The sequence below is a fragment of the Anneissia japonica genome, unplaced genomic scaffold (genome assembly GCF_011630105.1).
Source record: "Anneissia japonica isolate Jap-2015-1 unplaced genomic scaffold, ASM1163010v1 scaffold287811_len124530_cov185, whole genome shotgun sequence".
Taxonomy (NCBI): Eukaryota; Metazoa; Echinodermata; class Crinoidea; order Comatulida; family Comatulidae; genus Anneissia; species Anneissia japonica.
This window is the reverse complement of record NW_022756030.1, coordinates 101,431-118,157: the sequence shown is the minus strand read 5'-3', so window position 1 is coordinate 118,157 and position 16,727 is coordinate 101,431. Positions and strand designations below refer to the sequence as shown.

The 16,727-nt window shown below is 34.4% G+C and overlaps 1 protein-coding gene across 1 annotated transcript; it reads left to right on the top strand.

Annotated features, from left to right (window-relative positions):
* The first annotated feature begins 3,977 nt into the window (after window positions 1–3,977).
* On the top strand, window positions 3,978–16,529 carry LOC117123833 (ATP-binding cassette sub-family D member 4-like). Its single transcript, XM_033269859.1, has 13 exons — window positions 3,978–4,098; window positions 5,281–5,399; window positions 6,188–6,315; window positions 7,408–7,550; window positions 7,856–7,972; window positions 8,666–8,791; window positions 9,739–9,884; window positions 10,207–10,328; window positions 10,950–11,041; window positions 11,626–11,861; window positions 12,228–12,430; window positions 12,927–13,125; window positions 14,067–16,529. The coding sequence occupies exons 1-13, from the start codon at window positions 4,070–4,072 to the stop codon at window positions 14,252–14,254; spliced, it is 1,848 nt and encodes a 615-aa protein (XP_033125750.1). The 5' UTR covers window positions 3,978–4,069; the 3' UTR covers window positions 14,255–16,529.
* Window positions 16,530–16,727: the final 198 nt, after the last annotated feature.

The window sequence follows — 16,727 nt, the reverse complement described above, 5'->3', positions numbered from 1 at the left end:
TCGATAAATCCCAAAAAGAAAGGTGGGGGGTGGGGAGGTCCTGTGGTTCTACTAAAAAGTAGCCCACATAAACACATTTAGGCATTTTGTGTTGTTTAATAATTGTTGTAACATGATAATAAAAAATATTTACACAATTTATTATATTTTAGTTTAATTAACTAAATTAATTCATAATTAAGCCTGCAACCAAGCTGTTACCTCTATAGTCATGAGGAAAGATCTTGGTCGTCAATAGGATTTTAAACCAGAACCTTCAGTTTGGAAGGCAAAGCACTTTAACTACAGCTTCGATAATCTAAACAATACTATACTCCTCTGAAATATGTAAGTCTGCAGAATATTCCAGCATTTCTTTAAAAAATCCATCATGAAAATGTTTTGGAGGATAGTGACACACACAACATTATTTGTTATATCAGTAATGCTTTAAAGTTCTTTAACAACATGAAATAAAATTAACTTATTCTCTGAAGAATATGATTTCTTTTTAGTCAACAGACATGGACAATTTCGGCGCATGTTTTTTTTTTTTTTTTTTTTTTTTTTTTAATTATAGTTCAAATTTAGGTCTGAGAATACCATCATCCGCATCTACATTATCATCACCTCCATCCTAATAATCATTATCGTCATCATCAACAGCATCATTATATTGTAATCATTCATCTGAGCCGTTCTCCCTCTTGTTAATTGACTCTACTCTTGCATTGATAATTCTTAAATTGGCCTCATCTCCTTTTATCAGACTGTTGCGATAAACTTCAGCCAGATCGGTAATAAAATGATTCAAGTATTTCACTAAATATTTTAAAAATGTAAAAAAGATAGGCCTAATGCCTGAAAAATGCATTGATTTTATTGGCTGCACTCAAGAGCATAATTTACATTTACTGTGTCTTCAGAATAAAGAGGCATTAATAATAGGCGAGGAAAAATGTAGCATAAACGTCGCCAAGAATCCAAATGAAAGTTAATTATGTTTTGATTGGTGTATATGTGAATTTTATTCCATTTCCTCTTATCTGGCTGTAGTTAGTGTGATGTCGAGCGTGATGTACTGGCCTAGCCATGATAGGCTATATTTTTCAGAATAGTCATAAAAGAGTGCGCACTCTCCAGTCTCTATAAAGTGATCATAACCTAGAGGGCGACCTTCAAAAGAGTTAGGCTATAATATAGGAATGCCAGAGATAGGGTGTGCAGAGGGGTTGATTTATATACATGTAGTCATTTAAATCAAAACGAGCATTGCTTTAAAGAACACTACAGTACTTGGAATTTTCGATCTATATGTAGGAATCCCACCTACTTGTGGTAGGCCTAGTACTGTATTTTTCGTTTCATTGCATGCATGCAAAATCAGGAAAGTCAGATCGCTTTCCATATACTCTTTGGATTCCCTATAGGCTAATACACCATTGGTCCTCTGTCTAAGTAAATACATCACCCAATCCTGATTCAGATTCTGGACTCCAGATTAGTCCTTAACAAGTGCAAGCATCATCTTTTTGATATCACCAGCTAGAAACTTCCGTAGCTCACGATCAAGATTATTTCTAGAAAATAAACGACAAAAATGTAAAATTATACCTAAGCCACAGCGTATAACAATGCATAAATGAATCGCTACGTCAATTAATAATACTCAGGAATGATTACTAGAAAATCCAAAACAATTCTGGTTGCTTTTTTAATTGCATATTGATTCATAGGGTTAAAAGCCATGCTCAAACAAGCTTCGTTAGATTATAGAACTGATTTTTTTTTCTAAGACACAAAAAGGTGTTCGACGAAAAACTCGGGTACGGTAAATGATATACATAACTACCCTTATCCACTTTTCCCCCGTTTTTAAATATTCAAAAATCTCGCATTTAACCGTTGCCGAGTTTTTTGTCAAATACCGTTTTAGTGTCTTAGAAAAATCAGTTGTACAACATATCAAAACGTTTTTCCCATCGGTTCCTGGCTCATAATGTTTTTCTACTTGTTTCTTTTTGGGAACATACGTGCATTACCATCTGATGATATTACAATTGTTTTCTTAGTTTCCTCTCAGGGGCGGATTTAAGGGGGGCGGCCCGGCCCCGCCCCCTCCCTTTTGAGAGGTAAAAAAAGAAAAAAAAGAAAGAAAAAGAAAAAACGATAGCCCAGAACGCCTCAAATGTTATTTTCGGGCGTCTAATAAACACAGAAATTTCGCGGGGGCATGCCCCCAGACCTCCAATTTCAGTGTTGTCTCGATCGGCCCAAATTTCGCCCCCCCCCCCTTTGGAAATTTCTGGATCCGCCCATGCCTCTGGTGCTTGTAAAACATCCTCATACATTCATCCCGTTCTGTGGCACACCATATATATCGGCACAGCAAATTTCCGATAACCACATCTCACCCCACCCGACCCCCTCCCCTCCACGCCCAACAATGCTAATATACCTCTTTGGATTCTGCCTTCACCATTTCGTAGAGCTTTAGTACCAATTCAGTGAGTTGTTGTGGTTTCCAGTTAACTAGTCTTTTTAGCGTCGGATTAAAACTTTCAGTTATTTTTGTCACAGTTGTAAATTTCATATTAGAATTAGTGTAATTTTTATATGTGGTCAAGAGAGAACAAATTGTGAACCGAAGTATTTTGAAAGAATGCATCGGGCACCTTGAACTGCGCATTTTCCTGATTTAAGTTTAATCAGTGAGTGAACACATATCGCCATCTGAATGTACCAGTCAGTCTTTACTGAAGATGTTGACAATAATGGTTAATGGTTAATGGTTATTAATTTATAGAGCTAGAACTTCTTTATGTCCTTTGCTTTTCCAGCCTTGTCACGCAATCCACCATTGACATTGGTTGTTAGATGTTGTGCACACAAGAGAAGTTTTGACTCTGAGAATGTAGCCTTCAGTGATTGTTTCAATCCATAGGCCTACCAATAATCGACGAACCAGATTGGGTTGTGTTTAGACTGATATACAGCTGCAACGTCATAAATGTAGTAGGCCTATTGCAGAATAACCAGAATTTCCATGAAGAAAATCATGGCCGGCGGAAGCGGGCAGGTATTCTCTCCGCAGTGGCGTTACCACCGGGGACAAGATGAAAATATCCATCAGTGGAAAATCTTTCCCCATTGAATGCCCTTTTCACTCGGGAAGTTCCTGAAAATCTCAAATTTTAAATCGCATATTTTGTTGAGGTAGGCCAATTTCCTCTAAAAATTGCGCATTTTAGGGAGTTTTGATCAATTCCGACGAAATTAGAATTAATTTTTAGTTTAAATATTTAGTTTCAAACACACGTGTGTAATAAATAAAATAAGCCCTATGTCGTATTGTTTTCTATGTGTGGGGGGGGGGTGGGGGGTGGGTATCACATCAAGTCATAAATTACTAACCGGGAAAATGATTACCTTTGCCGCCATCCCCCCTGACCCAAGACCCCTGTTACGCGCCTGCTTATAAGTGGGCCCCCCTCCCCACTTTGAAAAACGTTCCGCCGGCCCTGAAAATAGTTCAGAGAAAAATAAAAAGTTTGTGTGTGTCCCTCCTTACCACAACTGAAATTCTAAAAAATTTCAGTTGTTAAGAAAAATCTGATTTTTGTGTAATGTTATAATAATTTATAAATATAATATGGAATTGCTAGTTTAACTGAATTTAGACATTCCTAAGAATGAAAAAAATGTAAAATAAGACTGAAATTTGATTTTTTGTGTTCAACTTCAACTCGGTTCGCCAAGTATTTATCAACCCCAAGAACAGTCCTAGCATACCCTAATAATACTCAAATACGGTGGCTGATTCCGCCAAATAAATACATACACACACCCACATATTAATACACCGTAATAGTTGTTGTAATGCCGTGATTACTATTTTTTTTTTAAATAATTTGGCGGAATCATCAGCAACCGTAAATCATACAGTGTACCGTACTCAAATCTGTTTGCAGGATAGTGCGCCACCAGCGTTTTTAACAGGCCAATGTAAACCAAAAACACCGAAAGATCGCAACTGACCCGTTTTGATATTCATTGTAGGCTAGGCTTAGACCTCTTTTGGCATATAGAAATGATTGAAACTAGATTCACGGACAAGAAGTAAGTAAAGTAGTAGCGGCACTAATAATGCACTTAGGCTAGGCCCTAGGCTAGGTCAATCCGTACCCAAACAAACCCGTACCCAAACAAACACGTACCCATACCAGTAACCAACCCGTACCCACTTTAGTCAAACTGTACCCAAATTTTGGTCAATCCGTACCCACGTTTAGTCAACCAGTACACACGTCATTTTGGTCAACCCGTACCCAAAAGATATTTGTATCTGTACGATCTCGTGCGGGCCTGTAAGATTGCCCTTTTCCTCGGGGCCTATTCTTTATAGTGTTCTTTTTTCTATTTTCTCATAATTTTCAATTTTATTTTTAATTTTCTCTGGTTTTAATTTTTCTTTATCTTTTGTTTTGCCTTTGGGCCTATTCATATTACATAATAATAAAAATTTATAACAATAATATTAATATTGCATAACAACGTTGCACTGTGATGCTGTATCTAATTCTCGCATTCACCGAACAAGTGCACGGCCGAACCGGATATCATTCGCTACCTGTAGACCTACTATCTAGGCTAGGTTGTCCTTGCCCACTCTCAGCCAGAGAGCCTAGCCAACTTAGGCTTAGGGCCGGTAGTACCAATCACAATTTTAACCGTCATGTCTAAAGCTGGGCACTTCTATTCTATAAAGAAAAAACGCAACGCGATGATGCGCACGCAACAGATTGTTTTTAATGACGATCTGTTCAGATTGCCACCGACAATCAAAAGACGGGGTCACGTCATCTGTCGCTCACATATAGCGGATTTGAATTTGTCGTGCAATGGTCGTACGACGCAGTGAGTGCTGGCCTTATAATATCGCATTATTTTAATAATTCCCCTCCCCCACCCATAAAATTTCCATTTCATTTACTTAAAAATGCAATATATAAATGAACTAAACAATTTCTCTTTTTACTTTCTCCTCCATTTAAATGATTTTGGTACTGAAACATAATATTTCTATATGGAATTTTTATTTTTTAATATTTTCTCTCCTGTGACAGTGAAGGTATGAAGAGTAACGTAATTGAAAAAATTCATCAGTTTTCTGTAGTGTAAATAAGTGTTTCTAAGCAAAGAACCATGAACCATGCCCTGAACACTTCCAAGTTGATTTAGGCCTCTATATATATGTGCAAAGAATGACATTTGTTTCATGTTTTGTTCATTTTATTTTAGGTATACATTTGACCTGTTGAGTTGGAGAAGGTTTTGTACTATACTCAGGATTCTTTTTCCGTCTGTGATATCAATAGTATCAGCATTGTTTTTACTGTTAATAATCAGTGCTGTTGGTGGTAAGTTGATGTGTGGAGTAGTTAGTGCAATAGTGTTAGTGTGTTGTAAAATGTAGGGTATAATGCTAGGTGCTGCTAGTGGAAAAGCTCCATTTATTAGCCTACAATCAAAGACTGCATTCTTCTATAAGGTCAAAATACCAAATGAATGTTCTTATACCTTCATGGTTGTATGTAGTTTCTTTTCAAAAGATTTCCTCTGCTGCCTGTAAGTTTAACAAATTACAATTCAAGTATAGCTTCTTTGGTGTCGGTCATCTGTATGCAAAGTTATGTTAACTGATAATAATTGAGATTTTAGAGTGTTGGGGCAATACAAATTACCCGTTCAGCAGTGGAGGCCCAATTAGGCTAATAGTATAAAAATAATGAATGTTTATGAGTGCAAAGGGAAGAATATTTTCATGAGTTTTATGGAACAGTCAATCTTTCAATGAATGAAAATATTATTCTTTCCATTGCATAAATATGAAACATTTATACTGTAGTTGTTTTATAACACACCTAAATAGATTCTTGTATTGTTTTTTTTCAGGCTAAAAGTTGCAGACAGTATATCAGTTCATTGTTATAACACACCTAAATAGATTCTTGTCATTTGATCATCTTCTAAGCAGTTGAGAGTACGATGCAATAGGCTCAGTAGTAGATTAGTTGACTTATCCTAGCATACCAAAGCAATTTTGCCTAAGAAATGCTAAATAAAATGGAGAAAAGGTATATTTATTGTATATAAAATATGTATTAAAAAATGTATATTAAATATATTTACCTTATAACCATTTCAGAACAATTCTTAATCTACTTTGTTGGCTTGATTCCAAGTAAATTCTATTATGTTTTGGGATACCAGGATTTCCATGGATTCATGCAAGAGACCTGGAAAGCATTGCTACTTATTTCTTGTATTGCATTAGTAAGTATGTGCTTTTCGTATAAAGATTATTCTTAACCTAATACTATACTCTGCCTATGCATAAACATAAATGTGATTGCATTTGAAGTAACCAGGGTTGTAGCAGTAGGAAACTTAGGGTGGGTAGTAAACATTTTAAGGGTGGGTGATAACATTGGTACACTCTAAATAGTAAGAATAGATTTATCGGTGGGCAAGGGGGTTAATAAAGATGGAGGGCCATGAAAATAGCTTTACACTGGGTGAAAAACTTCAGGGCTGTGTGGCCCCACACACCATAACTGCTACCCTTAGTAACATAGTACTTAAACCAATAGCCAAAGGAGTGGGCCAGACTGTAAATGATAGCAACTGTATTAAACAAAAGTACTAATTCCATATAATTAGAAGCAATTTAATCCAATCAATTCAACCTTTTTTAACCTGCAAATCATGTGCCAAACAAATGAAAAATTAACTTTAAAATCATTAAAGAAAGTAGGATTGCTCAAATTTACAACTTGTGTATAATAATTTATTATAAATTGATGTAATATTAATAAAATTACATTAATTTATACTAAGGTCACCCTCCAATTTGAGACCCCTTTAATTCCAATACCCCTCTAATTCAAGTAGGATTGCTCAAATTTACAACTTGTGTATAATAATTTATTATAAATTAATGTAATATTAATAAAATTACATTAATTTATACTAAGGTCACCCTCCAATTTGAGACCCCTTTAATTCCAATACCCCTCTAATTCAAGTTCACTTTTTAAACGAACGAAATAACAATCTTCAATATTTAAAACAAAACTAACCCTTTAAATTGAACACTGAACCCCAAGACCACCCATATTTTCAGGTCCCAATGTTGGTCTCGAATTGTAGGGAGAACTGTAATATTTTGATTGTCAACAAGATTATAAGTGAAATATTTGACATGAAAAAAATAATTATATAAAATATAGTATTATGAATATACATTGGCTTATTCTTTTAAGTATTTACATACAGTAAGTTTGTGGTGTTGCATGAACCATTGTTGTATTGCATCCATAAAAAGGTGTTTCATGGTATTTCGTTGTATTGGTTTTTTTTTTTCAGGCTAAAAGTTGCAGACAGTATATCAGTTCATTGTTATGTGTACATTGGAGAGACCAACTAACAACTTACCTTCACCATCTCTATTTAAAGGATGTTTGTTATTATCAACTTAATGTTTTACAAGTTGGAAAGATAGATAATCCGTAAGTTTGCGATTGTGAATGTAGCCTAAAGTAATTTATTTCTTCACCTTTAACCCCCAGCAAGTATACATGCCAATTACAGAATGGAACAAGATAATCTGAGATTACAAACCCTCGCCCTCTTGCGCCATCTATGTACTTTTTTGGTTCATGTAGGTGTGTGGAATCATGTGATTGTATCTAGGCCTCAGCCATTTATAGGTGGCCTCAGGCTCCTAGTAAGCCTACACCTAAATATCTTAATAAGTCTTTAAACTATGAATTACATCAAAATTTATTACTATTATTTATGTTTTTTTATTAAGGGATCAACGGATTGCTGATGACGTGAATCAGTTATGTACAAAGTTCAGCTCTATGGTGGCACTTTTAGTCATATCACCGATCACTATCATCTATTACACTGTAAAGGTAGCTCAAGTGTAAGTGAATTTAATTAACTTTAATGTCATCATCCTCTGTTTGGCTTTAAATCCGGTCTTCCACTAGGCAAATTTATTCGCGCGAATCGAAAGTGTCGGTTCATGCACACGGGCATTCACATTTCTATTGGAGTTTTCACTCCAGCGAAATTGATAGTTCGAACTGTTTCTACTTTTTGCAAAGCGAAAAATGTGCGCAACCAATCAGAGCTCAGGAACCAAATCTGACGCCCACGATTCGCGCGAATATATTCGCCTAGTGGAAAACCGGCTTTACGAAGACCTCCTAATGTCGAAATTGTCAATTGTTATAAATTAGATTCTTTTTAACGGTGCTACTGCCTTTTTATGTCCACCTTGTTTTCAGAATCCTGGCTCATCCTTACTAACTGATCACTAAACCTATCATAATATAGCCAACTCATATACCTGAAGATCTGGTTAAATTCTGTTGTATATTGTATTGTAATTTTGTATATATTGTTGTACCCATGGGTAGCTGACTAAAGGAATACTATTAACACATTATTAAAAATATGCAACATTCAGAATTTGTTAAGTGAGAGATTACTAGAGAATTTTGGCTCCTCATTTTAGTGAGGTATTCGCTCAATTTGTATGTGTACTAAATCCGATCAAGTGTTCAAATGCAATAAATATAATTTACTATTTCAATTAATTTTTTAACTATAGGACTGGTTATGTTGGACCATTGTGTATATATGGGTTCTTCTTTCTTACAAACATCATTAACAAGTTCATAATGTCTCCAGTAGTTAACTTGAAAGTGAAGCAAGACCGAAAAGAGGGAGAATTCAGGTAAATTTGGTTCCCATTCTAACCATCATAGGCAACATTAAAGCCCTATCTAGATTGCCTAAATATGGTCATGAAAATATCACATCATTACCATATATGGATTCATCATGACTATATATGGTCATTGTCAAGAACTTGATGTATGTCAGTGGTGGGCATAAAAATGGGCCGGAGGGCCAAAAGGAATTTTGATTTAGCACTGAGGGCCGCCCCAAACTTTGACCTTCATGCACTGCTATTCTTGCTTGCCAGTAGCAACCTGCTGTTTTGTAATAGGCTAAAATGTGCTATGCGAGTCAAAATTCTGTGACAAATGGAATGAACTGTTATATATTGAGAGTTAATTCCACTTTTTTTTTACAAATGTCTGTTTGATATTGCTTTTATACAATCTACCACTTTATGCTCATTTTTAATTTCAATATTAATTTATACAGATAGTCAGCTTCCGGCTGTAAAAAAAGGGGTTTTGTAGCCAAAGATTGTAGGCGGGTCTCACACCATTGGGTTGATGTGGGCCGCAAGAAATTACATCGGGCCCCGCCTTAACCAACTGTGATTTATGAAATGCATCTGTGTGGGTGTGTGTGTCATACTTAGTGCAAACAACTCAAAAACTGCGCTTTACTATTATGTGAAAATTTAAAAATTCTCTTCATCTGCATTCTCAAAATCACATCACTTTTTTGTGCTCACTGATAGAAATAGATGACTGCTTGTAAGTGCCTGTGTTTTTGTGACATGAACCCAGTCTGGATTTGTGTTGCATATTTTTAGGTTATTATGAGTATCTGTGTGAAATGTTTCTTTGTAACTCATCTTTTAGTTTGTTAGACTTCATGGTACAATAATAATAATAATAATAATAATAATAATAATAATAATAATAATAATAATAATAATAATATCAGAATTTAAACATTATAGTATAAAAATTTATTCAACAGGTACAAGCATATGCAAATAAGATCACATTCAGAGTCAATAGCATTTTACCAGGCTGCTGATGTTGAGTTGAACAGTACCGATCAAAAGTTAGCCAGCTTATTGGACACACTACGGCACTATGTAAATCGAGAATTTTGGTTGCATGGTAAAATTCCTTTGTACATTTAAGCATAAAATTGTTACATAATTCTAAAGTGTGTTCTAAATCTAAGTGTACATAAATCTATGTTGTTTTGAAGGAAATGCTTTTTGAAAACTACTGCATTGTAAGTCATTTCAATATTATGAAAATATTTCTCCCATGGTTGTGGTCAGAAGATAGTTGGCCTTTTTTTGTGGACATATCATGGCTGCAGTGTGTAATTTATGGGAGATCTTTAGAGTTTGATACAATTTGTAGCCTATTTTTGGCTTTTTACAGTTTTAGGTTATTGACAATGTTACTAATAAGTCTTTTCTTCTTATAGTTTCAGTCAATGTGTGTGATTATATTGGTAGTATAGTTAGCTACATCATCATTGCCATACCGGTGTTCAGTGGTGACTATAGTGGTATGACTCCACAGGACATCAGTAGTCTTGTCAGTGCTGTAAGTGCTATTGCTTTACATTACAATCATTTTAATATGTAACCCAACCTTTTTAATATATAACACAATCCTATCTCAAAAAGTACTACCCAAAAGGGGCGTGGCCTTTAAAAGAACGTAAAGTGCGTTCATATCGAATGCGTGGTGCGCGTCTTTGCTGGAATTCGAAACGCGGCACGCGTTAGATACGAATGCCTTTTACATTCTTATGAAGGACACGCCCCTTCGTGGGAGTACTTTTTAACGTTCCATTGCCTGTATACAAAATAAGGGCAGTCGGACCTCTTGCAGTTTTATACTCTTTGGTGAGAATAAACCTGTCCGGAGTGTCGATCAAACTTACCAACTGACCAATGGGCCAGGAATATGCGTGTGTCCAACAAATACACATGTTTTCCCAAAAATATGAGTTTGCGTATGTTTTTTCATTGTCGCTTTGTGGTAGCTTAGCAACAATATCCAAGGGGCGGGGCTTAGCTAGCACAAAGGTGCATTGAATACACAACCACAAGAGGACTTATGAGTAGGTACTCAGTGCAATAACATATCAGTTTGGAAAAAATATCATCCTTGTTGTTTGATAATGGTTTTAAAATTGTATTATTGAATTTTCTTTTTCAGAATTCTTTCATATGTATGTATCTAATATACTCATTCACGCAGCTTATAGATTTGTCTAATAAAGTTTCTGAAATTGCGGGCCTCTCACATCGGTAAATATTTTTCTTACAATTACATTATTTGTTATTTCATTTCATTCATTTCATCTTTTATTTCGGCAACATTCTCCATAGTTAAGTAGTCTATAAACTACAGTATATAATAACTTCATACATTTGAGGCATTTAACCATCTTATTTTACACCAATAAAATTTTATTTTTATTTTCTCCTTTATCTTAATGTTTTGGCAAAACTATTTGCTAAATAAGAAAACAAAATTTTAATTTAATTTAGCCCTCCTCCGATGATATTTAAAAAAATAAGTATGCAAAACAAGAAATAAAAAGAGTCTTGCCTTATCTACAAACCTTCTCTCCACCCAGAAATATAAATAGGTACTTGATGGATTTGCCTGCTGACACGCTAAATACACCAGTCATAATTAGCGTCAATAACTGTTGTTATTCAACGATTGTTGACCCGATTACAGCAGCACCTTCAGCTTGTGGACCATAATGACCTGGGATAAAAGTATTTCCTATTTGCAAAGAAAGGCACTATATAAATTAATTAATATGGTTTTTTTTTAAGAATGAAAAAAACATCATGTAATTTATTTAAATTTGTTTCCCTAGTATTGGAGAATTGATTGAGGTTCTGCTCGATGTAAGTCCAGTCAGCCCACAAGTACCAAAGCCTAGTTCAAAATATAATGTATCCTGTTTCAGACATCAAAAGCTGATCAATGAATATAGCGATGATGAAGACACTTCTGAACTATCCAATAAAGAAAGCATGAATGAGAATGAATTTTTTCAGATAAAGAATGTTGCAATATATCCGCCAAATAAAGAAGGTGTTTTAATTCAAGGTATGCTAATCAGAATCAGAATGAATTTTATTGTCATGAAATCATTACAAAGTCATGAAAATTGTTTTCCTTGGTGAAGTAGGGGTCTCAATGATTGAAGGGGAGATAGCTCACAAAATGAGGTGATTTTTGTCTACATGAGCATGATTTTTTTCTTTAAACATTTTCAATGGGTAGGGGGCTTATACGGGGATAGGCATGTGCCCTGTGCCCTCCCCTTGATATGTCACTGTCAGTGCTTTTGATGAGAGCATAGTTCAGTGTCTGTAGGATGAGGGTCAATTATGAAATTTATGCATGTTGTTCTCTATGTAATTGTAAATATTGAGTACTGAATATAGCAAGTCTTATGTATGGTTTCTTCAGATCTTTCCCTGGTTATAAAGTATGGAAGAAATATTTTGATAACTGGCAAAACCGGAAGTGGAAAAACATCGCTACTGCGAATGCTGTATGGTCTTTGGCCATATGTTGGCGGCTGCGTTAATAAGACAAACGTACATGATGTAAAAGATTTCTTTATTTTACCTCAAAAACCATACCTGATTGATGGAACACTAGAAGAGCAGGTAAGAATTAAAGTTCTTGAATTTCCTAATTATTCCCCTATAATAATTCCCTACATTTATTTGTTGTTTTGATATCTGGCAAAACACAACGTATGCATGCTGAATAATAAATATTTTAAAGCACATTGTAACAAAATATGTTTTAGGATTGTTGATAATGTAGATACAAGTTATCAATTAAAAGTTAAGGAAGCCCTCTGTATCAAATAGGATTGTCCTTCTTTGAACATACAAGTCTACTGTTACAAAACAACACTCAATATTCAAGTGGTTTGTAAATGATCAGTTTAAAATTTGTGTTGTTGCTTCTTTATTTGAGAAAGTTTGGAAACATCATAAATGATTTTATGATTAACACTCCGGTATCAAGACAAGAAATCAGGAAGTTGGAAAAACTATACAAAAAGTTTGTCAAGGCAGAAGCCGATATAAACTTTGAAAACAATTTTTAAAGTTTTTGGCATCTTTCCAAAGTTTATAACATTTTTTTTTACAGCTCATTTATCCAGACACAAAGAAGAAGAAAAATGAAGATCTAATTGGTTTGGCGAAGATGGTGGGGCTTGAGAAAGTGCTGTCTCGTGTAAATGGTTTAAAAGAGCCAGTAGATTGGAACTGGTATGATGTTCTTACACCTGGGGAAATGCAAAGAATCTCGTTTGCAAGGCTTTTCTATCATAGGCCTAAACTTGTCTGTAAGTATAATATGTGACCGGCTCTGGCAAAAAACCCTCAGTTTGTCACAATTTCTAATTTAGAAAAAAACACTCAAAACATATGAAAATCAGAATTTTGAACATTTACAAGGTTTTGCATTTTATAAAAGAAGATATATTGAAGAATATTTCTGCAAAATATCAATAGATATATCTAACTGAATTCCACATAAGTTACAGAACAATCTGGGAACCTGATTTTGTACATGGCTCCTCAAATGTGTTGTGGTGTTGTTATCTTTAGGTTGTACAAGAAATGATTTTATGGTTTCTTGTACAAATTTCCAAGTGCTTGTCTAAATAAGGGTATGATTATGCAAAAACTGTAAAAATAATACTTGGTAAAACATCTGTTACTTAACAAAAACATTTTTCTTGTTTTATTTTTTATTTGAATGCTATTTAAATTTATAGAAATGTACAGATATTTAATGGATTTATTTTTGAGTAGCAGTAGTATATCATGGAAAGGAACTGGCCACCCTACCACACAATGCAGAGGCTTAGTACGTTGGGCTAACATCATTCTCATTCCCCACGTACAGTAAATAAGAGTGGACTACTTTTTAATAAGCAATTAATCTTTGAAGAAAGTAATGGCTCCTTAGGCTGCTATTTCCTAGGACGTTCTACGCTTTATTCGTGCTAACTAGCGCCTAGAGTGAGGTTTGTTAGGTTCGCTGTGTGCCTTCATAGCTGGGCCTAGCAAAGAAATATTCATCGCGATGTAGTGTAGTAAAATCACCCCAGCTTTGAGTTTTTTGCACACGAGATTGGAGGCACTGTATCAATATAGTGATCAGTCGGGGATAAGAAAATTCAGTGCAAATGAAAGTGATGATGTCACTACTTACTTGTAATACATTTTAGTATATCTTTATATTCCTTCAATGTTCATACATTATTTTTCTTGTTTTCAGTTTTGGATGAATCAACCAGCGCTCTGTCAACCACCACTGAAGCTCAGCTATATAAGCAATGTGAAGCCTATCACATTACCATGGTGAGCATTGGGCATCGTGAATCTCTACGGCAGTTTCATAATTGTGAGCTTATTTTAAATGGTGATGGTTCCTGGAGTCTGAAAAATATTAACCATTCAGGCTAACAAATACGCACAAAATAATCTACACAACAAGATATGATTTTGTTTTGAAAAATTGTATTGTACATCATTTATATTGAATTATATTTTAATATACACACAGTAGTTTCATATCATTGATAAAGAAAAACAGAACTGTCACAGAATACAAGAAAATCCACCAATAAAAAAATCAGTATTTAAAAAAAGTATTATATACTGTGCTTTAAAATTATAGTGATTCAAGAAACGTTAATTTGTTTATTTATTTTCGTTGATTGATTTCACAGCTAAAATTAGTGAAATTTCTTGATAAATTCCACTGTGTGGATGAAAGCTAGAGCCAATAACTTATACTTATATACAAGTTAGTTATTCAGTGCTGTTGTCATTTGTTATGTTGTTTTATAGCAGACGCCTTTAATTTATTATTAGGCATAATGAAAGTGCCTTTTCTCAAAATTAAAATATTAGATGATAATATATGAATTGATATTTTTCTAAATTTTATTTGTCTAAAGTATATCAAATTTTATTATTTAATTGTATACATATGAAAGCTCTCATGATTGATATCATGATGCTGAATTGCAATTATTAAAAATTGTTAGTTTTCATTCCTAAAAAGAAAACCATTTGGCTATGATGGTCAGTAGGGTTCAGTGGTGCTGCCACCATCTGAATTATGTGGGAAAGTGAGGGGCAAGGTACAATTTTTTCGGAGGGGGAGGGACAAAGGTCCCCGAGGAGAGCAAAGTGGGCTTGGTCGTCGTCGATTAAAATGTTTCGAACATGGTCACGGTGGGTGGGCACCCAAAAAATATGACAGTCTATTTCGTGAATACTTACCTGGATAAACCGACTGACAATTTAGGGGTTTCAGAGGCTTATTTAATCAATTTTATAGATAGAAAGTCTACTAAAATACATATAATTTTTTTTCTCCTCTTTTTTGGGAGAGCGCTGCTACTGGTGGTAGGGTTAGCCTGATATAGGCAAATGTGAGAAATATTGATGAGCAATATCCATGCCAAATAGTGCTAGGTGCCTGTAATGGTGATTTTATGTAATTGTAAATTTGTATAAATGATGTACTGTATTATGATATACTGTAATATTTAATCATAATGTATTTCAATATTTTAGTGCCCACCCCAGGAGGGGTGTAGACACTTAGCTATCATCTCACTTGTGAGTTTTAAGAGTACTATCCAGTTGTAGGAATCATGGGATGTGTCATATGCTATATGTAGAAATGAAGTCTTCCAAAACTGAACCTATGAAATATGACACCATGCCTAGATAAGACATGTCCTAGAAAGAACTACAATCTGTTTCTTGTACAGGTATTCGAATGAATTGCCACACACAGAAAGTTTGGACATTTTTTGAATTAAAAATAGCAAAAAAAACTGTCAAGCCATAGACACATGGTTCTGCTGGGAGTCTATTTTTAAATGTCATGGGTTGCATTGCCCCATACATATTATTTTTTTCTCAGGAGATTGTGTAATGATGCCTGGCGTCGTGGCATCTAAACAGTTGCGGATTGGCCTATCTTTAAATTGGTCCCAAACAGATGCGCCAATAGGCATTGTTCAGTGAGGGACAGGGGAGAAATCGCCTTCCCCCTCCATCCACATTTCAAAGTGGATCATATATCCTATTGCTCCCCACTATTTACTGTTCTATAGTCAAAACCTTACTTTTAAAAGCCAGTGGGAAGAACAACAATAATTACGCATGCCTGTCGAATTATCTCATTCAAAAGCATATAATAATGAGCTAATCAGTATATAATAAATAAGATAAATCATTATTTTTATGAATGTAATTCTGCACAAAATATATATGTGGGCTTTTCAATCAAGATTACAAAAATAAAACACTTCTTATGATGAACAATCTGAAAGAGTGGTGGTGTGGAAATAAAAGTAAATTGTAAATGTTATCCTTAAAATAAATTAAATACATATATAAAAAAACAAGAATGACGAAGCTTCCAGGGCCTTTTTCCCTTAGGGAATGTGGATATGTTAATGAAATGTAAGATTTTTTAAAAGAGAAAAGTATTTGATTTTTTTTTTTTATTATTTTAAATTTAAATGTTTTATCTATAAGCAAATTTTTGTATTGTAAGCATTTTTTTTGTCAAAGTGCCCCCAATGGACAGTGATTTAGTTCACTTTTGGAGTGTTCCTGTCTCGTTCTTTTGTGCTTGTTCTTTCCTGTTTCTGTTCTTATAAATTTTAATGTTTTTGAGACAAATAAATAACATTAAATGAAAATTCTAACTACATTCTCAATTGTATTATTTTATGTCTTTATTGCAACATTTCTAATTTTAAAAAGTAAATTCAATTCTCTGGGGTCCCTCTATATTGACTTCCTGGATCCACCAATTCCAACTCTTGAGATCAAATCGTTGTCTTCTGTAAAAGTTAAAATCTTCTTCACTCATGTAAATTGTTTGTTTTTGTTTAATTGTTTAATTTTT

What these genes read in the sequence shown, in the direction of transcription:
- LOC117123833 (XM_033269859.1), top strand. Translation starts at nt 4,070, where the DNA reads ATGATTGAAACTAGATTCACGGACAAGAA. An exon ending in TTATTTCTTGTATTGCATTA is followed by an intron (nt 6,316 to 7,407) that starts GTAAGTATGTGC and finishes TTTTTTTTTCAG; the next exon opens with GCTAAAAGTTGCAGACAGTA. An exon ending in ACTGTAAAGGTAGCTCAAGT is followed by an intron (nt 7,973 to 8,665) that starts GTAAGTGAATTT and finishes TTTTAACTATAG; the next exon opens with GACTGGTTATGTTGGACCAT.